Source organism: Ursus maritimus, unplaced genomic scaffold (genome assembly GCF_017311325.1).
Source record: "Ursus maritimus isolate PB19 unplaced genomic scaffold, ASM1731132v1 scaffold_2, whole genome shotgun sequence".
Lineage (NCBI taxonomy): Eukaryota > Metazoa > Chordata > Mammalia > Carnivora > Ursidae > Ursus > Ursus maritimus.
In genome coordinates, this window is record NW_024424452.1 from 40,130,630 (window position 1) to 40,157,310 (window position 26,681).

Sequence of the window (26,681 nt, forward strand, 5' to 3'; positions counted from 1 at the left end):
GGAAGGGTCGTTGCCTGGTTCCTGGTGGCAGCTGGAGTCCCGTCAGACAGACGCCTACCTACGGATGGGAGGCCTTTGTTCTGAGGCCTTCCGCTCACCCAGGATTTCCCCGCCGGCGCTAAGCCTCTGCTTCACCGCTGAGCCAGGGCTTCTGCGCCCCTGGGCCAAGCTTCCGTGGGAAGGGGCTTCAGGGCGCAGAAGGGGAGGGCTGTGTCCGGGCAGGAGATGGCAGTGCTGGGCTCTCCTGCTGGGGGGGGGGGCTGCTCCGAGGGGCCTCGCACTCAGCTGCCTTGTCACCCCACCCCTGATGAGGATTTAGCCCCCTTTTTGCTGAGGAAAGGAATAGTTCCCTTTCAGACGGAAAAGTCTGAGGGGCACCAGAAGGAAAGATTTTCACCCAAGTGTGGGGGTTGCAGAGGGGCTCCTCTGGGCTGTGGTGTCCACGGGGGACCTGGAGCCGAGCCGCGGGCCTGTGCACCCTCACACCCTGATGAGGGAACGGAAGGCAAGCTGAGGACAAAGCAGAAGCTGACACCCTGCAAACCCCCCCACCATGGGATGTATGCAACATTCCTCAGGCACTCCTGGCTGCCCTAAAGGACAAAGGAACAGTCCTTACTGCCTACAGCCCATTGACAAGTCCTTGAAACAGGCATGGTGACATTCCTCTAGGAACTCAGCGGCCTCCATGTTAATACTTTGCTAAGGGCAAAAGGCAGTCCTGGCCTGAGTCCCTCCCCTCCACCAAGATCCTGTTAGTCTACTTTAACGTATAAAATTTCCTTTGGAAACTTCCTTTATCTCTAACCCCCCAAGATACGTGTTGGCAATCATCCCCCCAGCATACGGCCCACCGATATACCTATGAAGGGTCTCATGACTCAGATTTTATTAGACGGTAATGAATGAACTTTTCCCAACAGTAGCTAGCCCCCTCAAGGTCCTGGAAACCTTGCTTCCAAAATTCCCTAGAGACTTACGCTATCCCTAGCCCCCTCCCAACTTGAGGGTATATAACGGGCCATTCCTCACCACCCCGGTGCAGCAGCTCTTTCTGCCCACGGGTCCTGTCCCCGCGCTTTAATAAACCGCCATTTTGCACCAAAGACGCCTCAAGAATTCTCTCTTGGTCGTCGGCTCTCGACTCACCCCCACTGAACCTCACGTATATTCCCCAACCTCATCAACCCCACCCCTGGCTTCACTGCGTGCTTTCTCCTCTGAGCCTCGGGGTCCCAGAGCAGTGGCTGCCTGTCCCCCCGAGACGCNNGGCCAGCCACGCATCTCGGGGCCAGTGCAGGAGCAGTGGTGGGCGCCAGTGGCCTGTGGCCCCTCACTGCAGACAGCATAGCTGTCCACCCTCACCGGCAGCCTGTGAGGAGCGCAGGGCAGGCCTTCCGTTCCCACTTGTCACAGGCTCAGGGCCCTGCCCGGTCCCCCCGCCGTGACTTCAGGCTAAGCTTTCTCAGACGTGGGGCCAAGTCTGCGGGGTGTCTGGGCAGGAAGGGAGCAGTTTAGTGTAAGCCCTGACGCTTACTGGGGTGAGTGGACCATAGGCGGGTGGGAGTGCAGGGTCAGACCCAGGCCAGCGTTGCCCGGCCCGTACGGGGGGGCGGGGGGTGCTGTGAACAGGCCATTAACTATCTGGAACCGGAACAGAGTCCCCTGCTAGAAAAGGAAACTAAACCCATGAGAAGCATCTGCCCTTCCCCCCGTGCAGCAGCGTCCAGGCGGGACCTGCTGGGTGGACCCCTCCAGTCCCGCAGCTCCGAGGGAAGGAGGTGGTGGGCGGAGGCAGGTACTCACCATGATGCCGGTGAGCAGACAGACGCCTTTCCCACAGTACGTGTGGGGCACCATGTCCCCGTACCCGATGGACAGGAATGTGATGGAGATGAGCCACATGGCGCCCAGGAAGTTACTGGTGACGTCCTGCTGGTCATGGTACCTGCCGAGGGGGAGACAGGACTTTAGTGGAAGGAGCGCGGCCCCAGGGTAAAGGCTGTGGGAGGATGGGTCCTTGCTGGGGAGGAAACGGGTCTTGCTGAGGTGGACACTGCAGGGGGTGGCGACCAAGGCGCCCGCCCGCCGCCGGCCTGCCCCCAGAGGCACACCGTGCCTGGTGAAACAGCTCTGGATGGAAGGTCGCGGGAATAAAGCTCCGATGTTCCCTTCTCAGCGACAGTGTGTGTGGATGTGACTGATCTGAAATCACAGGCCCCTGAACAGGGGAGACCGTCAAACAAATCACCAAACACACTTAGCAATTTTCTGTAATCCCATAGAAGGGGCACCTGCCCGGGGCGCAGAGGGAGGCTGTCGCCACGGGGCTCTCAGGGCTGTTTGCAGGGGCGCTGACGGTCCCCCTGCTGAGTTGGACGGGGCTCTGGGCTCCCCGCCCTGGGAGACGCCCGCTGGAACGGTACTGCCCCCATTTGCTCTGTCCGGGGCCCACCGCGCCCTGTCCTTTCCCTGCCTCCTCTCATCCCCAGACACCAAGCCAGCTGTGTGCCAGGCTCTATGCTGACATACAAAGACCAACAGCACACAGCCCCTGCCCCCAGGGCTCTCAGCTCCGGCGAGGGCCGGGGAGGATGCTGACATTTGCAGAAGTGGGTGGACAGGGGAGAACGGGCAGCGACCTTGACCCAAACATAGGCAGGCTAGTGAGAGGCTGGAGTTTCCAGGCAGGCCAGGAGCAAGGGTGTTCAGGCAGAGGGAACACCCTCCTGAAAGAACGGGGCTCGACTCCCGGGCGGCAGGTGGGCCCGGTTGCCCCTGGGGTGGCAGGGCAGACGAAGGTGGGTCCTTGTTCAGAGTGTTTGCTAACAGGATCTGCCTGGACCGCACACGAGGGACTTCACAGGATGCTTTAAAAGCTAGGACACAGAGGTGAGGTAGCCAGGTGGGAAGCAGGTGCAAGGTGCTGGGAGGGAGGTGCAGCGGAGAGCCTTCACCACCCACCGGAGCCTGGCCTGAACAGATTCGAGGGAGCACATTGGCAGTGGGCTGTCCGGCCCCAGCCTGACACCTGTACCAGCAAACAGAGATGCGTGCGTTGGCCTTTCCAAGCTGTCTGCACCAGGGCATGTGCACCCAGAACTCCAGGGGAACACTGCAAGGACAGGCATCCCCTCGCCGAGCCCCGCTGCTAAGATGCCCACCTGCCCTCTCCTGGTTGGCTGCCTCCTCCGCCTGCGTCTGCCCGTCAGCCCACACGGGCGGAAGTGGTACAGGTTGGTGCCGCCCACTCGGATCCCCAAGACAGAGCGTGCCCTGCTCCTGTCCCAGGTGCCTCCCGCTCCCATCCCCTCAGCCCCTGTCCCTTCCACTGCTGTGCGCTGCCCTGGGAGCGGGGGTGCGTGGCGGCAGACCCCCCCTCACCCAGGGCCTGCACCGAGCTGGTGGTAGGGCATCCTTCCCGGGAGGGGTGGGCTTCGGAGTCTGTGAAGCAGCCGGACTCGGTGACAGACTGAACGTGGGGCTCGCTCAGAGAGAGCCCCATGCTGCAAGCCCGCGACACATACATAAATGTGCATGTGAGCAGAGCCGGGGTCACCGGTTCGTCCTGAAGACGTCTCGGGTCAGGCGTGAGGACGGCGAGGTTGGGGCTCAGGGCAGAGAGGACATGAGCTTGTGGCCTTGGCCTCCGCTCACCCAGCTTCAAGTCCCACGTCTGCTCAAGTGGCTCCACGCTGTGGGCCAGCGACCCAAGTCTGGCAGCCGGCTCCCCTGTCTGCTGCTAGGAGGGCCGTGCCCCACGGGCAGCACCTGCCCCGCGCTCCGCCCCAGCACGTGGCACTCAGTCCCTGTCCAGGTGCTGGTGCCGTCCGTCTGAGAAACGTCTACTGAGAAATATGGAGGGGGCGGTGTGCCAGCCGGGGAGCGAGGAGACGTGTCTTGAAGTTTGGCTGCAGAGCCGTTTGATACGGGGATGAGGGAAGCTACTGTCCATTCTTGGACACGGACGGGACACGGGACACTGGGTAGCTGAGAAAGACTCGTCCCACAGCTGCCTGCGGAGTGATGACGGCGGCGGGCCCTACACGGACCTGCTGGAAGGTCTGCAGGTGCCCGAGGAGAAGCGACGGCCGCAGGCGACCGCCTTCGTCAGCCCCGTGGACGCCGACCACGTGTCTGGGCTTAGTCTGTGGCCTGTCTTCTGCCCACGTTCCTGGCGCGGCCGTGCGTGAGGGCCTCACAGCGTCCCTCTCCTTGCAAACCCGAGGCTTAGCCGAGTGTCGCTGGCGTTCAGCGGCCCGCAGGCCCTGCTCACACGTGAGTGGCCGCCGAGAGGAAGAAATGAGAGGTCAGCGTGGGTAGCAGCAACAGGGAGCTGTCTCGTCACCTTGATGCTCGATTCACGGTTTTATTTTTCTTCAAATTCCTTTATGTTCTTGCGGGTTCCTTTTTCATTCACACACACCACCCTATTGCTGCTAATCGTGTGGGGAGTAGAAGCAGGTCTTGCGGACGCCACTCACGCTTCGCTTGTCAGACTTGAGTGCTGTCCCCTCTGGGGGTCACGGAGACACCCACTGTCCCGCGTCATGGAGACAGAGGCGTGCGGCTCACCAGGCGGGAGGCGATGAGCCGCCGCGAGGGCTGGGGATCGAGGGCTGTGGGCGTGGAGAGGAGAAGGTGTTTTCAAACCTATTCGCGATAGTGCCGTGGTTTGCACCGGTCACACATCCATGGACTCATGTCATGCTATTTTTCGCAACAGGGAATTTTTCAGAGAACCATCTTTTTCTTTAAGGGCTAGGGAGGAAAGGCGTGTGTGTTTTTTAAGGATGTTATTATAGTTATTAATTTCTCATTAGAGTGTGGACTATTTTTTTTTCATTTTTTAATATTATGAGGCAAATGGTAGATACAGACGACCACGTGACACTTGGCGGCAAATTAAACGCACATGCCCCTCAGACCTTCCACACGGGCAGACAACCGGGGTCCCCAGAAACCCGAGGAGAGTCTCTAACGTGAAAGCCACAGACCGAGTCAGTTCAACAAAGAAACAGGACTTTGGATCCCGTGCAGACCAGGGAAGAGCATGTGGGGTAACCCTGTCCTGAGTCAACACCGTGAGAGAGACAACACTCTGGCCCCAGGAGATGCAAGGCGACACTGGACAAGGGGGTCTTTCTAGAAGGGCTGGGGGTCAGTGGAGGGGTCTCCCAAAAGGCAGAGATGAAAATAGGAGAAAATCACTGAACCCATCTGCCAATTCAAATAATAACAGTTTCAGAAAGAGAACTGGAAAAATGGAGGAGGAGGAGAGAAGTAATCTTAAAGAAATCATCAAAAAAATTTTCCAGAACTGAAGGACGTAAGTTTCTAGATTGAGGGCCCCCTGTCCCCAGCGCAGTGGATGAAAAGACCCACACTGAGGCACATTACTGTGAAATTTCAGAACACAGGGGGAAGGAGAGCTGCTGTGGGAGTTCCAGAGCCAGTGAGGGAGAGAGGGAGGGAGAGGGTGGGAGGGGGAGAGAGGGAGGGAGAGAGGGAGAGATGGGGAGGGAGATAGAAGGAGAGAGGGAGGGAGGGGGAGGTCAAATACAATGAACCAGAAATCAGGGTAACTTTGGACTAGCTGACAGCAACACTGGAAGCCAGCAGGCCTGGAACAACGGTTTCGAAATTCTAAAGGGAAAGTATTTCCAAAGCAGCCAAGGTATTGTGGAGTCTGAAGGGAGAGCGGAGACATGCTCAGACCTGCAGGACTCAGAGACTGGCCTCCTCTGCGCCCTTCACACGAAGCCACAGAAGCTGTGTCACCAGCATGAAAGGGTGAACCAAGAAGGAGGGAGCCTGGGACAGAGGGGGTGAGACCCGGGAGGACAGTGGAAGTGAGGCCCAGGGGGACAGACGCCCAGGGGGACGGGGCCCGGTGGTCCTTGGATGCTGGCCGAGTGCCAGGCTGGAGCAGGTCAGAGGCCCTGGGAGACATTTCTCCAAGAAGACAGAATTGATAGAAAATCGAATGTGCCTGAAGGTCCTGAGAAAAGGTGGGGCCGCCGCCCGAACGTGGAGCTGAGTCAGCGATTAATACAGGAAAGAACTGAGCACACGAACCGACATGGTGATTCACCAGGAGAAACAAGTTGGCCGGAGAGGTGTCACCATCCTTTCCTGACGGCACAGGTAGGAACAGAGCACGTGTGTGCTGGCAGGACGTGACGTCAACTAGGATTAGGGGAGGCCGGGACGGTGATGGGAGGCCGGGGGGCCACATCCTCACCTCCCACATGGGAAGCAAGCGGATGGCGCCAACAGGAAGCTTTGGAGACCAGCAGCACAAGCCCGCACCGCGAGCAGCGAGGGGCACAAGGCCGGCAGATAGCTCCTGCTGGAGAACGGCAGGTGGGAAGAACCGGCACGAACCACCGACTCCAAGGTGCAACCTTGTGGAACTTCCATGATATCAAACATAAAACCAAGCCCAAGAGAAAAAACCACAATGCATGTCACATAAAATTCAGTTATGAAGCATAGACACGAAAGAAGCGTCCCCGAGCTCACCGCGCCAGCCGCCTGCGGGATGGCCCCCTGCACTCCGTTCTGGGCTCCGCATCCTGAGCTGGCAATCACTGTGGCCCTTCCACACAGGTGCACATGCCTGAACGGCACACGGTTTAGCGGCCTGTCTCCGAGTGCCATAAAAATGAAGTCACACGCCAAGAGGACAGTCCCCAGCGGTCCCCCTCCTCCTTCTGCCCGTGGCTGGACCTAGCGGTTGTTTCTAACACGTGGCAGAAGTGACGGGCTGTCACCTCTGAAATCCCATAAGAAGACCACAGCCTCTGTCTCGGGTCATGTCTACCTTGGGAGAAGCCACTTGCCCTGCCGCGACGTGACCCCGTGGAGAGGCCGGGGTGGCGAGGGGCCACGGCCCACCCACAGGCCTCGGAGTGAGCCTGGAAGCAGAGACCCTTCTCTTGAGCCTAGAGAGGAGCCCACAACCGGGCCAGCAGCTTGGCCACAACCTCAGGAGAGACTCTGAGCCAGAGGCACCCTTTAAAGCTGCCCCTGATTCCCCGACCTTTAGCAACCGTGATAGGAAACACCTGCTGTTCGAAGCTGCTAAATTACGGGACAGCTTGCTACACAGCGACAGACAGCTGGCACGGGGAGCGCTTCTATGAGCTGCACACTTGCACGCGGCTCGTGGGCTGACCTGTGTGGCCACGGGACTTCCTGTCCTGGACGTGATGCTGTGTGTATTCATTCACCTGGGGGTGGACGTCTGGTCTCCAGTTTTCTCCTCCAGTGAGCAATACCGCTGTCGACAACCTTAAGCATCGTTCCTGGAGCATTGCCTTAAGCGTCTCTGGGCCACGCACCTAACCGTGGGCTTGCGGGCTTTTAGGGCGTGTACGTACTTAACTTCGTCAGGAAACACCAACGATTGTCCAAAATGGCAGCAGCACCGTTAGGCTTCCGCCGGCAGGATTACAACTTTCCTGTCGCTCCGTGTCCTCATCAACACTCACCATCGTCCGACAAGTTTTGGCAAACTAGTGGGTAAACAAACTGGTACTCATCGTGGTTTACTCGCGTTTCTCCGATGAAAGCTGAGTATCCTTTCATGTTTATTCGTCCCGTTTCCTCTTCTGTGAAGTATCATTCCTGACTTTTGCCCATTTTCCCATTGCTTTGTTTTTGTCTGTTTTTCTTATGGGTTCTAAGAGTTCTTTTTATATTCTAAAGAAAAACTTTGTCAGTTTTTGTGTTGAAAATTCTTTTTCCAGTTTGTGCCTGTCTTTTTGTTTCCTTTATAGTATTTTTGATAAATAGAAGTTTTTAATTTTACTGTAGCTGAATTATCATCCTGTTCGCTTATAACCAGTGACATATAATTTTTTAAAAGAAATACTTGTCTACCTGCAGTTATAAGACTTTTAAATGTTTCTACATGTTGTCTTTCACACTTAAGTCTTTAATTCACCTGGAATCGATTTTGCATATGGTGTGAGGTAGGGATATGCCTTCCTTTCTGTCGTGTGGATAACCAGTCATCCTCGGCCCACACGACGAGCAGTGCCCCCCCCCCGTCATATGGATTTTACATGGAAGTGATATATTTCTGGGCTCTCTATTCTGTTTCATCAGCCTGCATGTCAACCGCTGCGACTCCTTTCTACTCCTCTTTGTAGCCTTTTCCACGTATCTTCTCAGGGCCTAGCACAGAACAGGCGCTCAGTTAGTATCTGTGGACTGAATACGGCCTGCTTGTGACTTTTCCTGTCCCGTGGGAAAGTGATGCTTGCTTCAGGAATTCCGCGAAGCACGAAGCACGTTGAGGTGACTACAGCTGCTCTCTTCAGCAGGTGGAGTTCTGTTGGCTGCCGAATCCCTTGGTCTTGGAGTCAGTTCTCGCCAATAAAGAGAACTCAGCTCCTTGCCAGTAGCTGTGACCTGACTCTTTTCACGTGGATCTTAGTGATTTGATGGCCATTCATTCTGGGTCTGGTCTGTTTGCTGGAGATGTTAGGGATCAAGCTAAGTGCACTGCCTTGTCCTCACCTTCCAGTCACCGTCCCCCATCACACAGTCAGACCCCAGCCCCCCTGAGCCGTGGATCCTGTGCTTAAGTTCCCCAACAAAAACCCCAACATCATGGACCCCTCGATCCCTCGACTTGACCCCCTGGTGTGCTTCGATACTGCTGATGCCTCCCTTCTCAGAGCCTGCTCCTTTGGCCCTGGCGACAGCTGGCTGTCCTGGTTTCCTCCTGCTCTGACCATCCCTCTTGGCTCCTTCGGCTGGCCTCCTCCTCAGCGTTCTCTGCAGCATGCTCCCCTTGGGTATACCGCTTTTCTCGCTCCCATCACGCCTGCCACTGTCCTCACTGACCCTTCTAAGGGACGCTTCTAGAGCCAGCTCAAATCTTATCTGCCCCCCCAGCCACAGTGAGCTCTTAGCCTCTAACCCCATACCGCCCAGCCTTTGCACTGTCCACGTGCTGCCTGCACTGTGCGGGACACCCCAGGCTGTGCACGGGCTGCAGGGCCAGACTGCCTAGGTTCGAATCTGGGTTTGCCCCTTAGTGTCTGCATGCCCTTGTCCTCAGTTTTGCTGTCTGTAAAAGAGGATAACTGTACAACATGCACAGAGTGACCGCTGGGGTTGGATGAGCTGGTATTTCAAAACGGAACAGTGCCTGGCCCACTATCTACCAGCAGTGTTGGCTCTGGTGCTAGGACCATCTCCATCACCACTGCCCAGGCTCCTCACTGCAGAAAGAACGCAGAATCTGGAGCCCAAAGCCTGCCTTTCAAGTCCTAATGGGTGTGTGACCTAGAACAAAGTACTTCACTGTCTCAGGATCTGCTTCCTCGCTGGGGAAGCGGAGTGTAATGTCTGCCCTGACCATCTCACAGGGTGTGGGGACAAGGAAGGGCTTTGTCCACTACACAGCCAGGTGTGAGACTGCCTCTTGATGATCACGATCCCCTCGCCGCCCCCTCCCCTTTGCACCTTCTCCCCCTGGGACCCCTCCCACCCAGACTCATCCCAACAGGACCCATCCCACTCTGGGCTCATCCCACACTGGACCCCTCCCACCCAGAGCCTCTCTCACCAGGACTTCTCCCAAAGGGACCCTCCCACCAGAGCCTCTTTCCCTGGGGGCCCCTCCTACCCTGGACTCTTCCCATCGGAACCTCTCCCACCAGGACTCCGCACACCCGGGGCTCCTCCCACCTGGGGGCTCACCCACCCGGGACTCACACCCAGGGACAGGGGCATCCTGGGGGACAACAGGCTCACGGCACTGCAGGAAAAATGTGACTCCTCCCAGGCTCTCTTACTCGGTGCTGCCCCTTCCCTCTGTGATGATCTGCGGTTTGGACCCCTTCTCTCTATCAATCCTGTCTGCTCCATCCACAGAGTATGTCCAAAATCGGACCGGTCCCCACCGCCTCTGCAGCTGCCACCTAGTCCAGGGCTGTCCTCTCACCAGGACCGTGACAGCCGTCCCCCAACCGATCTGCTTCGGCCCTTGTGACCCCCACCCACCCCTCCACCAACAGCAGCCAGGTGGTCCTTTCAGAAAGCAAGACAGACCGTGTCAGAAATTCCTGTCTCTCAGAGCAGAAGCCGGAGCCCTGATGGGGGCCCACGAAGGCCTATGGCACCCCCACCCTGGGGGCCTCTCTGACCCCACAGTCCGTGAGCCGCCATTCATGGCTCTGCTCCTGCCACCTGGTGTCTGCTTTACTCCTGCTCGACTCTGGGTCCTGCTCTTCTTCCCCAGAAGGCGCTCACCTCACACGCTTTCAGGTCTTTGCTCGACATCAGGCTCTCAGGTTCCCTGTCGACCCCAGTTACAACTGCGACCTGCCCCTTCCCCTTGCCCCGTGCACAGATCCCCACCTGACATAATATATACTGGGTAAGCTCTGTGTTTCTTGGCTGTCAACCCCGTTAGAACATAAGCCTCATGAAGGACAGGACGGCCCCTACTTTGCCTGCTGCCGTATTTCTAGCACTCAGTAAATATTTGTTGAATGAATGAATGAGTGAATGATCCCATTTTGTCTTTATCACAAGCCAGCAGGACAAGGTTGAGGACAGGGGCTCTCGCCCCGGTTTTATCATGAAGCAACGAGCAGCTCAGGAGAGTAACTGGCCACACCAGCTTCTCAGAGAAGTGAGTGAAAGGCTGACCCTAAAAATGGCAGCTGCCGTGAGCAGGGGCGGGATGGGGCGAGGGGCGCCGTGGCCACCCACTCCTGTGGCAGAGCCCCTGCCCAGGCCCTGCCAGGGGGATGGAGGCCGGCGTGAGCGAGCGCGACAAGCTCTGGCTCCCGGCGGCGCTCTCGTGAGCTCTGGGTCTCACTCCTGCCCCTGCCTCTGTCCACACCGCGATACCACCGGCTAACGATGGAGCGCCCTCAGAAGGCTGGGGGGGTGAGTCCAGCTTCGGGGGGTCGCTGCTGTGCCCTAAGGGTGTTCTGTGAGCCGGTTTCGGAGGCTCTGGGAAATGCTCGCTGGGGGGAGAGCCACTGACCCGTGATGGCAGCTGAGCAGTGAGCAGCTCATGGGCCCTTTCTTGGGGCTGCAGGTGAATTCACATCAAGGCAAAGAAAAAAGGAAAGTTCTTTCTTTTCTTAAAACCCATTTCCCTTATAAACATCTTGAAGTGTGAAATGAATGGCTTTGGGGATCCAGGCTGCCCGCGAGCCCAGCAGCCCTCGCGCCCAGGACGGTGCGTGCACACAGATAATGCACTTTATCGCTAGATACGGCGTCCCAGGCATTAAGAGCTCGCTTTGAACTTAGGGAAGGAAGGATGCTTCCTTCTACTGATAACTCAAGGCAATAGCCCTGGATCTTTCCAAAGCAAGTCTAATCTTTTATTTCCAGCCCCGAGAGCTACCAGCATGGGCGCAGGGCCTCTAGTGATTTTGAAAGGGGGAGAAACCCACCACCACCAAGAAGCACAACAGCCTCCACAAGCCAGCTGCGACTCACCACCGAGCAGACATGGCTCGTGGCCCTTCTGCGGACAGTTTGGTGTGGATTTCCTCACACATGTGCTGACATGCACGTCTCCTCTGGCAGTTTTCTCTGCAGACTTTTGCCAAATGTGGAAGACTCGGGACATGGGGTTGGTGTCACCCATCTGGAGCGACCTGTCTTGACAGGCCATGGCGGGAGGTCCGAGCAAGAACGCCAAGCTCAGCCTCCCTCGGTGGGCACTTCTCTTCTCTTGGGGCTCTTCCTCCCTTTGTTCTGCTGACATATTTGCCCAACGTCTCCAGTTTGCCAACGGAGGCACCGTTACTTCCACAGGCTGCTTCCTTCACAAAGGGGAACGCTGTCAGCCTCCCTGAATGGTTATTAAATTAAAAGCCAGATGGCTATCTGGCAAACCCTTCTGAGTCAGTTTCTCTATCTGCAATGTTTTCTTTCTTCTTATTAAAAAATATTTCCATGTTTCCTGATTTGGAAATGTTTCATAAAAATGCATGAAAATGGAGAAAAACAATATGTTTGGGAGAAGCACTGGAGCATGGGAAGCGTGTCCTCCACGGTATTTGGAGGTGGCTGCGGGAGAGGGCACGGGGCGCGGGACCCAGCCCTGCCGGCTGTCGGCTACACGGCCCAGGTGCGGCGCGGGCCCCTCCCCGTCTGCCTTCCTTCTGTAAGACGCACCGCTCCCTGAGGTCCTGCCGATGGTAAAATATAAGGGCCTGCTCAGTGCCTGGCATGTGCCAGGGCTTAATGGATGAGTTCATTAGGTCGACAGCTATGAATGAGCCCCTACCTCGCACCAGACTTGGCTTAATGGATGAGTTCATTAGGTCGACAGCTATGAATGAGCCCCTACCTCGCACCAGACTTGGCTTGATGGATGAGTTCATTAGGTCGACAGCTATGAACGAGCCCCTACTACGCACCAGACTTGGCTTGATGGATGAGTTCATTAGGTCGACAGCTATGAATGAGCCCCTACCTCGCACCAGACTGGGCTTGACGAATGAGTTCATTAGGTCGACAGCTATGAACGAGCCCCTACTACGCACCAGACTTGGCTTGATGGATGAGTTCATTAGGTCGACAGCTATGAATGAGCCCCTACCTCGCACCAGACTGGGCTTGACGAATGAGTTCATTAGGTCGACAGCTATGAACGAGCCCCTACTATGCACCAGACTTGGCTTGATGGATGAGTTCATTAGGTCGACAGCTATGAATGAGCCCCTACCTCGCACCAGACTGGGCTTGACGAATGAGTTCATTAGGTCGACAGCTATGAACGAGCCCCTACTATGCACCAGACTTGGCTTGATGGATGAGTTCATTAGGTCGACAGCTATGAATGAGCCCCTACCTCGCACCAGACTGGGCTTGACGAATGAGTTCATTAGGTCGACAGCTATGAACGAGCCCCTACTATGCACCAGACTTGGCTTGATGGATGAGTTCATTAGGTCGACAGCTATGAATGAGCCCCTACCTCGCACCAGACTGGGCTTGACGAATGAGTTCATTAGGTCGACAGCTATGAACGAGCCCCTACTATGCACCAGACTTGGCTTGAGGGATGAGTTCATTAGGTCGACAGCTATGAAAGAGCCCCTACCTCGCACCAGACTTGGCTTGATGGATGAGTTCATTAGGTCGACAGCTATGAACGAGCCCCTACTACGCACCAGACTTGGCTTGATGGATGAGTTCATTAGGTCGACAGCTATGAATGAGCCCCTACCTCGCACCAGACTGGGCTTGACGAATGAGTTCATTAGGTCAACAGCTATGAACAAGCCCCTACCACGCACCAGACTGGGCACCTACTTCGTGCAACTTACATTCCCAGGAGGGAGGCCGACCAATAACACGAAAACAAAAAAGGCCAAGTTGCAATTGAGACGTGAGCACCCAGGAGCGGCGCGGTGCCCCTGGGGGGACTCTGAGGACAGGACACGCACGCCACCTAGGATGAGCAGGGGGAGGAGGGGGGGGGCCTCCAGGTGGGGGAGAGGCAGGGCCAATAAAGAGGTTCTGTCAAAGTCCACAGCCCAGGGCTCTGATGAGTGGAGCCCAAGAGCCATGGGTGCCTCTCGCCTGCATGGTGGGTCGCCTGCACCCCAGGCCGCGCTCCCCTGCTTCTGTTGTTCCTTCTAGAGCCTCTGTGCTCTGTCTTCTCCCTCATTCTTTTCCTCTGTGTCACCTTCCCCCATGGGATCTAATGATGTGCTTGCTCCTGGGATCGCCCTTCTGCATGGCCCCGGGCCAGCCCGTGAGGCCAGGGTTTCAGGGAGGGGGGGACATTAAATCTGGTCTCACCTCCCTCCCCTCTGTGGGCCTCTGCTTTCTCTCACAGCTGCTGCCCCTGGTTTTCATTCAGCACCGCCTACCCGGTCTGCCACACGTGCGCTGTTTTGCTCCTGGTTGGGACGTTTCCCGACATCCACCATCAGTCACAGCGCTGACTCGGAAGCAAAGTTTTTCATACACAGAGACAAGAATCCCTGCGGCTGGGATTCTTGTAAAGCATTTCCTTCAAGACCTTAGAGATGGTCTGTTTCTCATCTCACTCTGTTTCTGGGATGCTTTCTGTGAGGCAGGTAGGCCTGGAGATGTAGCTCTATTGTACAAAATAACAATAATCGTTACCGTTTGTCAAGCGCGGGCCAGGTGCAACACGGGCCAGCCTCTGTACATTATCTTAATCTTCGCGGTAACAAGGTTCGTATCGTCATTTCCTGGTTTCTTGAACTGGAAACTCAGGCTCAGTTGTAGTTGGGAACTTGCACATAATAAAACATCTACCACATGGCAGAGCCTAAGTGTGAGCTTGGCTTGGCTGATTCCACAGCCCCATCTTCGACCATATCATGCCTTTGAGGAAGTGGAGGCCCAGAGTAATTGACTGGAGACTGCTGGGAAGTCTGCCTTTCTTGGGTACCTGATCCTGGATCTGTATTGCAATGAGCTGGCCTCACAAGGGAGCAAGCCGGAGCCAGGGCTGCCCTGTTCAGCGGTGCAGGTTGTACACTGTGCAACTCCAAGGAGCACCATTCATGGAGACGTCAATGTGAACGCCGCCCCCTGGAGGGCAATGCCGTGTAGGCGGTGGTCCTGGTTGGAACCTCAAAGGAAAGAAGGGTGTCTTTCTCCTCTCAGTTACACTTTCCAAAGAGAATTAAAGGCAGGCAGCTCCCCAAGCGAGCAAATGTTGAGGAGGGCACAGAGCTGCAGTCTTGCCTGGGCCGTGTTAGCGTGGGAAGGAGGTGGGGACCACCCGGGGACCAAGAACAAAGAGGAAGAGGATGAAGAAATGCCCTGGACAGAAGTTTTCTTGTTGCTGTTTCCCAGAGCAGTGAGGCTTCCAGTTCAGGGCGTGGGAGCTCTGCTTGGACAGCCTCCCCTGCCACAGAAAAGAGCGGGTGCCCAAGAGGAGAGGGACGTGGCTGTGGGGCCCAGGGCTGCAGGATTCTCCCTGACCACCAGCTGCCTCCATGTGGAGTGTGGCTGTCTCCAACCTTTTTCCACAGGCCTGGGCATGCAGGTGGCACGTGCCCTTGGACTTCTGGTGGTGGGCCCTGGTCAGAAGAGTGACAAGTCTGGGGGAGGCTGGGTCTCAGGGGCTGGTCCAGGCCCACCTGTCCCACAGCCAAACCACCCAGACCTTGGCTGACATGATTAGATGGAAAGTCCTGGAACACGTCAGAAATAATGCAAATTCTGAAGCTCGTACCATGTGGCGAAAGGAGCGGAGCCAGCTAGCACACACCCAACTCCTCCTGCCAAGGGGAGACTTTCTTGCTGGAGGAACTTGTAAGTCTCCCAAGATCTCGGAAAGCGGCAGCTGGAAGGAGAGGCTCACGTCCTGGGGCGCAGGCCAAACGGCTTGTGCGCCTCTCCGTGCTTGTCTCTGCGGCCTCGGGAGCAGAACGAGAGGATGCAGCTGGGGCCGGACTGCCCTTCGCGTCCAGGTTCATGTTTTTGGCCTCTAGAGCTGAGACGTTCTTGCTGGAGGGGAGCAAGGGGCATGACAGGAGAAGAGATGGGCCCTGGGGGGCCTGAAGGGCACAGCGTCAGGTGACCCCTCGCTGCCGCATCTGCTCATCTGTGAACTAAGGGGGCCTCGCCACGGGGCCGCAGGGCCCTCCAGCTCCCGGCGGCTGCAAGCTCTGATAGCACCTTCCCAGCCTGGTGCCCACACGGGACGGAGCTGCGCCCCCACCCGGACTGCCTCAAGGGGCTCGCTGGGGAGGACACAGATTCCCAGGAGGCTCAGTGACAAGTGTCTGCGCGCAGGGTCTCTGCCCGCAGAATGGGCTTCTCCTGGGGAACGTCAGCCCAGAGCCCAGGACTGTCCAGAAGGGAAAGACACGGACTCGCGGTGAAGACCTGGGCAGGAGGCATGTTGCCTGTTGGGTCATCTTTGTCCCTGGGAGTCACTGAGCCTTGGGGCTACCTCCAGCCCGTCCAACCTCATTCCTTTCAGGTGAAGAGACCGAGGCTGGAGAGGGGCCTGGTAGGACCAGCGCACTGTGCCCTCACCACCCCGCTGCCTCTTCCACCTGAGGTACCAGCCATGTACGCCCGCGGTCGGCCCCAGGAGAAAGACCCTCGGCTGGGGTCTCAAACTCTCTCCGACTTGCTGTGGGACTCTGGGCAAGTCACTTCTGTCCTCTGGGCCTGGGTTCCCTGATCCGTAAAAGGGGAGAATGTGGCTCAGTGAGCTCCAGAGCCCCTTCCAGCTCGAAGGTGGGGGTTTCTTGATCACATTCTGCCCTTCCCCCGGCTCCTGCCCAGGCTCTGGGTGCTTGTGGCTGGGTACCGACCACAGACAGACCCCAGGTGTCTTCACAGATAGGTGGCCTTCGGTGTCCTGTGGGGAACACGAGGCAGTCAGTGGAAGCGGCCTTGACCCAGCTTCCCCTCACCCCTGCAAGGAGCTGCCCTGCTACATGGAGCCTCTCCGGGCCCCTCGCTGAGACCTTCGACCCCTGAACACACAAGATTCCTGCAACAGGGCAGGTGAGGGGGAGCCGGGCGTGCCTGCCCTCAGGCCGCCATGCTAGCCCGGCTGCCTCTGTCCCCTTCCTCCTCCCTGGCAGCCCCGTGAGGCCCCAGCTCCTTCATCCCAGCGCCCAGCTCCACTCTGCTTTACAGGAAACAGCGTCACAGAAGATGCTCTTTACGCGTTGCCAGGCAACAAACACTGCCTGGAAACTGCAACCCACCTCTGACCCTTCTCTGGACAAAACCGCAGAGGATGGTGCCCAGGAGCAGGTGGTGCCCAGGAGCAGGTGGTGCCCAGGAGCAGCAGAGAGAGCGGAGTCAAAGCCCGACGGCTGTCAAGCCGGGAAGCCGACAGACGGGGAGGAGAACCCAGCTCGCTGAAACGAGGGAGCAGAGACGCAGACATGCAGGAAAGGCCTCCTTTATTTATTTATTTATTTTTGGATCGAATCCGTCGTGATTAGCGCCGGGGCTGCTGATGGTGACGGTTCCTGCAGCAAACGCGCACCTAGCGGCTTCTCTTTTCACCTGGCGAGTGATTTTAATAAACGCGCCCTGAACAATGGCACGATTCCCCACAGACTCTCCAGGAAACACAACTGTCCCGAAACAAGGATCTCCCCGCCATCATCGTCACCCGCTCCCCCAAACACAGGTTTGTTTGCTAGTTAGCTCGGGCAGCCTTGGGCACTGGAGCCTTGGAGCCCTGAGTGGGTCAGGGAGGGCCAGGCCGGGGGTGCCCAGGCCAGGTGACGCCCAGCCACCAAGGGACCCGGGGAGAGGCCTGCAGGATGATGGCCCTCTCCGGGCAGGAGCCGGTGCCAGCTGTGAACAATGGGATGTGTTCCTTCTTCCCTCTCCTCCTGCAAGCGCTGGGCGCTCTGGTGGACCCTTTCTTACACACTCACCTTCTGCTGGGCGAGAGCAGTCAAGCGAACGAACTCACACCACGGTGAGCAAGGCCCTGCACTGCCCTGGGCCTGTCCTTCCATCCGGGACACACAGACGGATACGGAGAAGACACTACGAAAGGTTCCCGTGAGCGTTAAATGGGATGCCGTATGCGAGAAGCCAGCACCTCACCAAGGACGACCCTGCCCCTCCTTGGCTCCAGGCCCCGGGCCCACAGCCCAGCAGCCCTGGCACTCGGCCTGATTCGGTCACAGGGACAGTCTGGCAACCTTGGGAGGGTACCGTCTAATTTCTAAACTAATGAAAAGCCTCAAGACACATTTATCCCTAAATAAAACCCACACTTTAAATTATAAACAGGAACAAAACAAATTAAGGATGCTGGTAACTAAGTGGGAGCGGTTTCATGTGTGAAGCTTGACAAAATAATTACGAAGCTCCAACCAGTTAACTACATTTACGTTTACTTAACGCCATGAGTTTGACAATGTACGTGTTTACTTTATTAATTCTGACATAGACGTTCTCAGAAAGTGTCTAGCCCGTCTCCAGCACTCCTCCACCCCCAAACCGACACGTGGCCTTGAAGGCGAAGGGCCGCGTGACCTGCGGAAGTGGCTAACAGGAAGTGGCTTCCCGCGAAAACCCAGGGTGTCAACAGTACCAACCACAATCTTTGTTTTGGTCCCAGAGAGCGTACCCTCAAACAAACTGTAAAGTGACTTCATGGCCCAAACTTTAAAAAAACCCTACACTTTCTTCGTACATTTTGCTCTTTCTCCCTCGGTCCCAACACAGTCATGTAAGACAACCCCCCAATTTAACCAACACCCTGAGAGGCCTGCAGCGGGCAGTCAGGACCCCAGGGTCCCGGGTCTCCGCTGTCCTGCAAGTCGGGGGACAGGACGGATCACGGAGCCCGGTTAGCTGCCAGGCCCTTATCCCCAGGATGGGGGCTCTGGTCCCCTCCCAGGGCCACAGGAAAGCGGGAGAACACGACCCTGGAGTTTGTGGTCTTCCCGGCTTTTTCACCTCCTCTTGTTTGAGTTTCATAACCCTCCTGGGGGCTGTAGCTCCAACCCACAGATCAGAAGAATGAGACTCAGGGACAGAAAGGACCCCCGCTTGTCAGGATCCAGCTACAGGCCTAGACGCTTGTCTTAATTAACGGAGGGAAGTGACTTGCCCACGGCCACACGGCTCGGTCCTCGGTTGAGCCAGGCTGCGAGTCTGGGCTTTCAGACTTGGGCACCACTGCCTTCGAGGCTGCGCACAAGGAACCTGACATTTAGAGATGAGAGGTGTTGTTACGGTGCTCATGGTACTGAAATCGAACGTCACGGTTTTATCATGGGCGGACGAGGGTCGGGCTGCCGAGGGCCCTGACGTTGAAGTGGGGAACGTGGACTAATCTAGAGGGAGCAGTGACAGGTCCTAGGGGTAGCAGGACGTGCCTTGTGATGGTACAGTGTGAAGCCAGAGGAGCTCCTTCGACGGGCCTGCGTACGACGGCAGAGCTCTGCATCAGGGAGGCGGTGGGAAAAGATGCCCTGGAGAGAGATTGCAGAATAAGAACCACGGGCCTTGATGCCTGCATGCAGCTGGAGGGAGGGGGATGGGCGCAGGGATGCCGAACGGTGTCGAGCCTAAGAGACTCGTGGCCCAACAGCCCTTCCCTGCTTCACCAGTCAAAGAACCCAGGAACGAGCCATGGCTATCCATAATACAGACCACATTTTTCCATCCAGGCAATTGACCAATGAAGGCAAGTGAAAATGACAAGTGTTACTTCCAGGAAATGTCTTTAAAGAGAAAGCACATCTGATTTTGTTCCCTCCTCCCTCCTTCAGGGTGGAAATAAATGGGATGGCCGGAGCTCCTGCAGCCTTCCTGAACTCTGAGGAAGAAACCATGACCCAAGGCTGACAGGGCAACAAGAGAGAAGGAGCCTGGGTCTCTGATGCTCTGGGGCACCACACCTGCTCTGGATTGACCCTGTCCAGCCTTTTTTGCACAACAAAGAAACTTCTACTTTGTTTAAGCTACAACTATTTTGTATTTCCTGTCCTTTGCAACCAAAAGCCAGCACTAACTGATAAAGCTCCTGAGAGAAAGAAGACAAACACAGACAAGCAGGGAGAAATTAGAAGCAGCATGACGATTCAGCACGGAGACCTGATGTCGGGACACTCAGCACACAAGAAAATGCATGTGATTCAGCGTGATGTGCTCTGGAGGCAGGGGAGCACTCCAGCTCCGCCTCTCCTCCCCTGCAACGGCGCCTCACTCACCGCCCCAGTGACTTCCTCCCCACTGCCGGTGTTTCCTCCCTGGAGGTGCCACAGCAATACTCTCGGAATGGACCAGCTAAACATCTTCAGAGGCTTCCCACAGCACTTGGCTTCGACCCCTTAACACAGCCCTGGGCCCCTGCCCTCGGCCTCCTGCCCCCTCTGCGGCCCAGGCCCTGCCACAGCCACACGCCTGTCCATCCCCTTCCTTTGGGTGACTCCACACTCCATGCTCGTCACCAGCCCAGGGCCTTTGTACACGCCGTTCTCCCCCTTGGTCTGTAAATGGCTCCTCAGGTGTCAGCCCATATCCTCCCTAGAACGACCTTCCAAGCAGGTCCCAGCGAGTCATTGCAACCTTGGGTTAACTCCTTCGCAGAAAGCAGCACGGATTTGACATCACTTGTTTCTCGTTACCACTTTTCCCGGGTAGACTCTCCGTGCGGGAAAAGCCCTATGTCCTGTTTTCTGACAGTAGCTGACTCCTAACACAGTGCTGGTGACCAGCGGGACTCGACAGGATTACTAACGTTGTTCCTTAGCAAACTAGTCATAACAGGGCGTCGCCACTCAGGGGAGGGGCTGGCAGGTGCGGCGCATTCGTGAGCCGGTGCGTGGGCTCTCGGTGATGGGGATGGTGGAGAACGCAGCACACCCAGGTCAAGGAGGCAGAGCTGCTAGAGGACAGACTGGAGGGACGGTCCGGAGAGCCGAGGAGGAGAGCTCAACACTCAATGCTCAGGCCACTGGTCGGATGAACTACTGTTTTTATCAGAGGGAGAGCCGAGGCAGAGGGCTGGACCCCCAGGCGAGACCCCCACCCCTTGCTAAAGCTGGGAGCAGGACACGGGCGTCTGGACATCCAGGGCCCTGCCTTATCTCCACATGGCTTATCGGCCTTCTGGCCTTCACCTCAGCCGTGACTCCTGTCAAGTGGTGGGCCGCACTGGGTGGCGGTGCTGTCAAAGGCGCCCACCCAGAGCAGGGGCCGGCCGCCCTGGGTCTCCCTCCGCAGTTCCCAGCCCATTGTGCCTGCCCTGGGGGCCCGGGCCCTTCCCACGGGCTGCGCTCACAGTGGCTCAGTTGCTTATGCGTCTGTCTTCAGCTTAGGTCATGATCCTGGGATCCCGGGATTGAGCCCCCCCCTCGGGCTCCCTGCTGAGCAGGGAGTCTGCTTCTCCTTCTCCCCTCTCCCCCTCCCCCAGATCATGCTCTCTCTCTCTCAAAAAAATAAAATCTTTATAAAAAGGGAGAATGACAGCAAGAAGATGGAAATTTACCTAACACAAGGGCTGCTGAATTCAGTCTGGGATCCCCACAAATGGGGACACAGATGACCAGGGAGAAGGATGAGCCAGAGACAGCGGCCTGATCAGAACAGAGCCCTGTGACGACCTGTCCAAGGAGCAGAGACCGTTCGTTTCAAGAAGGGAGACACGTTCTCAAACAGTTAGGGCCTCCAGTGGAAGAGGGGTACCAGTCTGCTTCACCAGAGGCCACACTGTGCTGAGCACTGTGCCCTCTGCCAGGGGCTTTCTGCGAATGATCCCATTTCCCAGATGTCCTGAGGCCCACGGGGTCGCCCGCCAAAGAGAGCAAGCCCAAGCAAGGCCCAAGCCCACATCTGCTCAGATGGTCATGGTCAATCAACCGTGTTGCTTGACTTCCTTTTGTGTTGATACAAAAAACGGAGTTAGGACCCAAGTCACAAACTACAGTTCAATTTTAACCACTATCAGGACAGTACTTCTAGGCCGGAGCTGTCTTTTGAAGTGGTGAGCTCCTCGTCCCAGGGTGCGCTCAGTAGAAGCGGAGTCTGGTCAGGTTGAGTACGCGTACAACCAGGCACCAGACGGTCCTTGGCCCTGAGTTCAGGCCGCATCCCTCACGGGACTCAGCCTCTGGGCACTCACACTGCTGTGTGTGTGTTGGCTCAGTTGAAACATGTTTAAAATTTCCAGAAGGAGTTTTGCTAACCAGGCCTTGTGCCCCCCCTGTGGTGGGGGCCCAGTCCGTCAGGCCCATAGCAGCACGTCCGGGCTGGCCTGCAGGGGCCTAGCTGGCAGGCAGCTCCCGTGAGCCTCTGGGGAGAACAGCATGACCAGGTGTGTCAGGACTTGTGGATTCTAACCCGGATGTGGTTGCTCCTAAACGCCTGGGGGGGTGAGTAGGGATCCAGGTAGAGGGGAGCGTGTGCGGGGAGCGCTCAGTGAGGTGCCATTTGGAGCAGAATGTGTGCTTGCCCCTATTCCTTCCCAGCTCAGCCTCTGGGGGCCTGTGGCCAAGTCTCAGTAGAAAATCCCATGAAAATCTCCCCTCGGCGGTGGTGGGAGCTGGACCGCAGGGCCCCACAGCAGCGTGGGTGTGGCACAGAGGGGGCAGGAGCCAGGGTGGTGGGGAGAGCACATTGACTCGTCCTAGGCCATCGCACACTCGAAGGCTGTGGGTGAGGCCCTGTCCCTTGCTGGTGGGCGCCTTCCCTAGGGGTGCAGGGCACAATGGGGTCACCAAGGACAAACAAAACAACCCAAAGTGGAAAAGCTGACAGAATGTTGTTTTCCTGTCTTGACTAATGCCAGCCCACACGTAGCAGTGGCTGACGTGGCCTCCAGGAACCCCTCCCTCCCCTCCCCTTCGCTCACTCGGAGGACTTGTGGTCCTGTTGCCTCCCCCAGGGCCCCAGGGGTCAGAATGAAGCCCGAGGCCCTTAGGCATCCCTGTAAGAGCCCCGCGGCTTCCCTCGGCAGGGCACAGCCATGTGCTTCCCCTGGCAGAACGGGGAAGACGGTCATCCTAACCCATTTCTGTAGGGCTTCGTCTCTCCGATCCCGGTGGAGGAGTCCTTCCCAGCTGGAGAAGAAGGCTAGTGCTTGGTCTGGTCTTCCTAAGGCAAAGTCCTGCCCCAAACAGACCCTAACCCTTCCCAGCAGAGAGAGGTTAGGGAAACCCAGGGTTTAGCGCAACCCAGGCTGGAGTAATTTAGGGACTGACTTGACTGGAAAGATGGGAGTTCAGTTCGCACCCATGTCCCAAACTCCGTGCTTCGGAATGCTGACCTTACCGACATTTCTCATGTCCCCAAATTTCCACTCTCCTAAGAGGTGTCATCCGTTAGTATATAAATAACTTATTATTATTTAGTATAAAAGCACAAATACACTGGTCACAAACGAACCGTTTCATGCTTCAGTGTCGAAGAGCGCAAAATCCCCGCCAACGTGGAAGCGGAGTCACCGAGAACGAGGAGCCGCGGCACGGGAGTCAAGTTGGAGAAAGTGCGCGACGAGCACCTGACTGCGGAAGGTGGGCTGCTAGGTCCGGAACGGGGAGCAGCCCTGGAGCAGAGGCCCCGCCCCGAGTCACTGGGGACTGTCCGCCGGCGGCGTCACCTCTCTGTCTATCCTGAATCCCACAGCGCACGGAGACCCCGCCCGCCGGCCCCCACCTGCCCGGCCTCCCCGCCCCGCCCCGTGCAGACCCCGCCCCCCGGCCCCACCTGCCCGGCCTCCCTGCCCCGCCCCGTGCAGACTCCGCCCGCCCGCCCCCACCTGTCCGCGCTGCCCGCCCCGCCCCGTGCAGACCCCGCCGCCCGGCCCCACCTGCCCGGCCTCCCGCGCCGCCAGTGGGCTCTGCCGCCCACTGCCTCTGCCCACCGCGCCGGGTGCATACCCCACCCTCCGGCCCCACCTGTCCGCGCTCCCCGCCCCGCCCGTACGCCGCCCGCCGGCCCCCACTGCCCTGCCTCCCCTGCCCCGTGCAGACTCCGCCCGCCCGCCCCCACCTGCCCTCTGCCCGCCACGCCGGGTGCAGACCCCACCCTCCGGCCCCCACCTGTCCGCGCTGCCCGCCCCGCCCCGTGCAGACCCCGCCCTCCGGCCCCACCTGTCCGCGCTGCCCGCCCCACCCCGTGCAGACCCCGCCCGCCGGCCCCCACCTGCCCGCCCTCCCCGCCCCGTGCAGACCCCGCCCGCCGGCCCCCACCTGCCCTCTCTGCCCACCCTGTGCAGACCCCGCCCGCCAGCCCCACCTGTCCGCGCTCCCAGCAGCAGCTCTTTCCCACGGATACCACCTGTCCACATTGGCGGGCCCCTGAGTCCGGCCAGCCCCCAGCCGATGCTGAAGACCCCCTGGAGTCCTGCGTCTGGTCACAGCTCACCTGCAGACTCCACCTGCCCGGAGGCCAGCTCTAGGTCCTCCCAGGAACGTCCCGCGGCTACAGAGGGGCTGTAAGCGCCACACCCGCCCGGGAAGGAGGACTTGCCCCGGTTCACGGACGCCGCCCTGCCCACCAAGGCCGCTGGCTGCCAGGCGGGAAGGGGGCCTTGGGAAGGAACTTGACTCTCTTCTGAGAAAAATCGTATGTAAACCCGAGCCATGCAAGCTCACTTTCCAAGCTCTGTTGACCTAAAACACGAGTTCCTGTGCAAGATGAAGAGGGGTTTTGTGGAGGGAGAAAAAAGCAACTGCTACCTTTTTCCATTAAAAAAATAAACACGAGCACATAAAGTCATGCGTTTTCATTGCAGAAAATACAATAGAACGTAATGGGGGAAATCGCCCGTCACATCCCGCAGAGAAAACGCAATATTTATGCGTTTCTAAGCATTTTCTATGCGTCTGGTATCGATTTTAAACTGGCAACACCCTATAGAATACTATTTTTGTCCTCCTTTTTCAAACACTATACCATGACTATTTTCCTGCCTGCGGGCTTCAGGAGGCTGGTTTTTACCTTGTCGCCTAAGTGCGCATTGTGCGGACGTGCTATAGTGCGATTAACCGCCCAAATCCCAGCCATTTCTGTGGTTTCTGATTCTCCACTATTGGGGGGGGGGGCGCATGCTGGAAAATGTTGACACCAATCGATCATCCCGTTCGAACAGCGTCCTGGAAGGAATTACCGGTTGAAACTGCAAAGTCGTGAAGGCCCCTAAGACCTGCTGTCGGACGTCTTCCCCAGGATGCTTCTCCTCGAGCCCTCCTGCGGGACGCCCCCCCCCCCCCCCCCCGCCAGCAAGAACAGCTGTCTCTGGCATGCATCACCCTCATTCACGTCTGTGTCAATTCCGGGGAAGCTGTCACTCTCCACGTAGCCTTCATCCGCGGTCTGTGACTGGGGAAGCTGGACGTCTGTGTTTCTTCCAACGCGGTTCTCCGATGTTGTTTAGCCTTTTTTTTTTTTTTTAACTGAGTTGAATTTTTCTGATTGGCTTTTGAGACTGCTTTGCATAACAGGGATATTTACTTTTCATCATGTTTGCTGCAAATATTTTCTCTAGTGTAACATTCGCTTTTAAAAGAAGTGTGTATTTTTTGGAGGACAGGAATCTAAAATCGTACGTATGTCGGGGCGCCTGGGTGGCACAGCGGTTAAGCGTGGCGTTCTGGGATCGAGCCCCACATCAGGCTCTTCCGCTATGAGCCTGCTTCTTCCTCTCCCACTCCCCCTGCTTGTGCTCCCTCTCTCGCTGGCTGTCTCTATCTCTCTCTAATAAATAAATAAAATCTTTAAAAATAAAATAAAATAAAATAAAATAAAATTGTACGTATGATGTCAGCAGATATAAAAGTCTTCTCCTTCATGTGTCTTCTGAGATTTTACGTTCTTTCCATCGCAGGATTGACGAAATGTTCACTTTGTTCTCTACAGCTTTGCTCGTGGCTGCAGTTTTCTCGGTAGCTGGTGAGAGGCGGGCTTTGATTTGATTTTTCGTCCAGGTATCTAATCTCCAATCTCCCCATTAACATTTAGTGGAGAACCTGTGGCTTCCTAATTGGTTTTCCCTCTCATCACTGGGTTCTTACATACTAGGGCTTATTTGGGGCTTCCCATTAGGTTTCATTGATCTCTCATTACTGCTTTTTCAGTAATGCTGCAGGGACTTAATTACTTTCGTTTTATAATACATTTTAATATCCAGCAAAGTCCCCCCCCCCAATGGTCTTCTCTTTCAAAACAAGTGAAGCTACTCTCATTTATTTATTAAAACAGCCTCAGAATCAGTACTTACTCCCCCTTAAAATTCCTAATTTTGTGTCTTCTAGCTTTTTCTTGATTAAATTTATTAGAAGCTGATATCATTTGGGATGTGTGAATTCTTTTTTTCACTTTATTAACTCCTGTCTTATAATCTGTTCTCCTGAGGTTTTCTTCTCCTAGTGAATTTCAGCTTATTCTATTTATTTTCATGCTTCATTTTTTTAAAATAAGAAACTTTCAGGATATTTTTCCTGTGCATAAAACTTTGGTCACACCGAGTTTGGGTACACAGTGTCATCGTTGTTTAATGGTGGTTTTGAATAATTCTTTTTTGGCCAAGTTGTAGCTAAGGAGATTACTTTAAAAGTTCCCCTAAAGTTTCCTTTTAATTGAATTTTTATGGTCTTGTGGTTAGAAAATATGTCTGAAGATTTTTTCTGATATTTTGAAACATGTGGCCAAGAAGTTGATCGATTTTTTGTAATGTTCCATGAATGCTTAAAAAGAAGATGTATTATTTGTTTATGGGCTACAAAGTTCAATATTTATCAATTATTAAAACAGTTATTAATTCAGGTCTCTAGCTCCTTGTTTATTTTTGCATAAAAGTTCACAGTTTGTTGTGTACGGTACTTTTATCCATATTAAATGGTCCTTCTAGACCATTTAATGCTGTTTGCTTTGAATTCAAGTTGGTTTAAAATGAGGACTTCTATTCAGTTGCCCTTTGGTTTGTACTTCCCTAATAAATCTCTGCTGTTCATTTATTTTTCTAGGTCTTTCCGCTTTAGGAACCTCTTCTGTAAACAGCATGAAATCAAATTTTGCTTTTAAATCCCATCCTAAGAGACACTGCCTTCTAACAGGGGAGGGAAACTCAATTATGTTGACTGTTATAAATTGTGAGTTTGTTTTTTCTCATCTTCCTTCATGCTTTCTGTGTTTCTCAATTCTTCCTACTTCTTTGTCTTTCTGTCCCTGCCGTTGTGTGTGTGTGTGTGTGTGTGTGT

General features: G+C 56.1%; 1 protein-coding gene across 2 annotated transcripts in view; it reads right to left on the reverse strand.

Moving 5' to 3' along the window:
* The window catches only part of KCNN3 (potassium calcium-activated channel subfamily N member 3), a 132,353-nt gene that overhangs the window by 18,907 nt on the left and 86,765 nt on the right, over positions 1–26,681 (reverse strand). For both annotated transcript variants that reach the window (XM_040635725.1, XM_040635726.1), the window contains exon 4: positions 1,807–1,948. In XM_040635725.1, the coding sequence (XP_040491659.1) occupies positions 1,807–1,948 (142 nt within the window). The remainder of the gene's footprint in view (positions 1–1,806; positions 1,949–26,681) is intronic.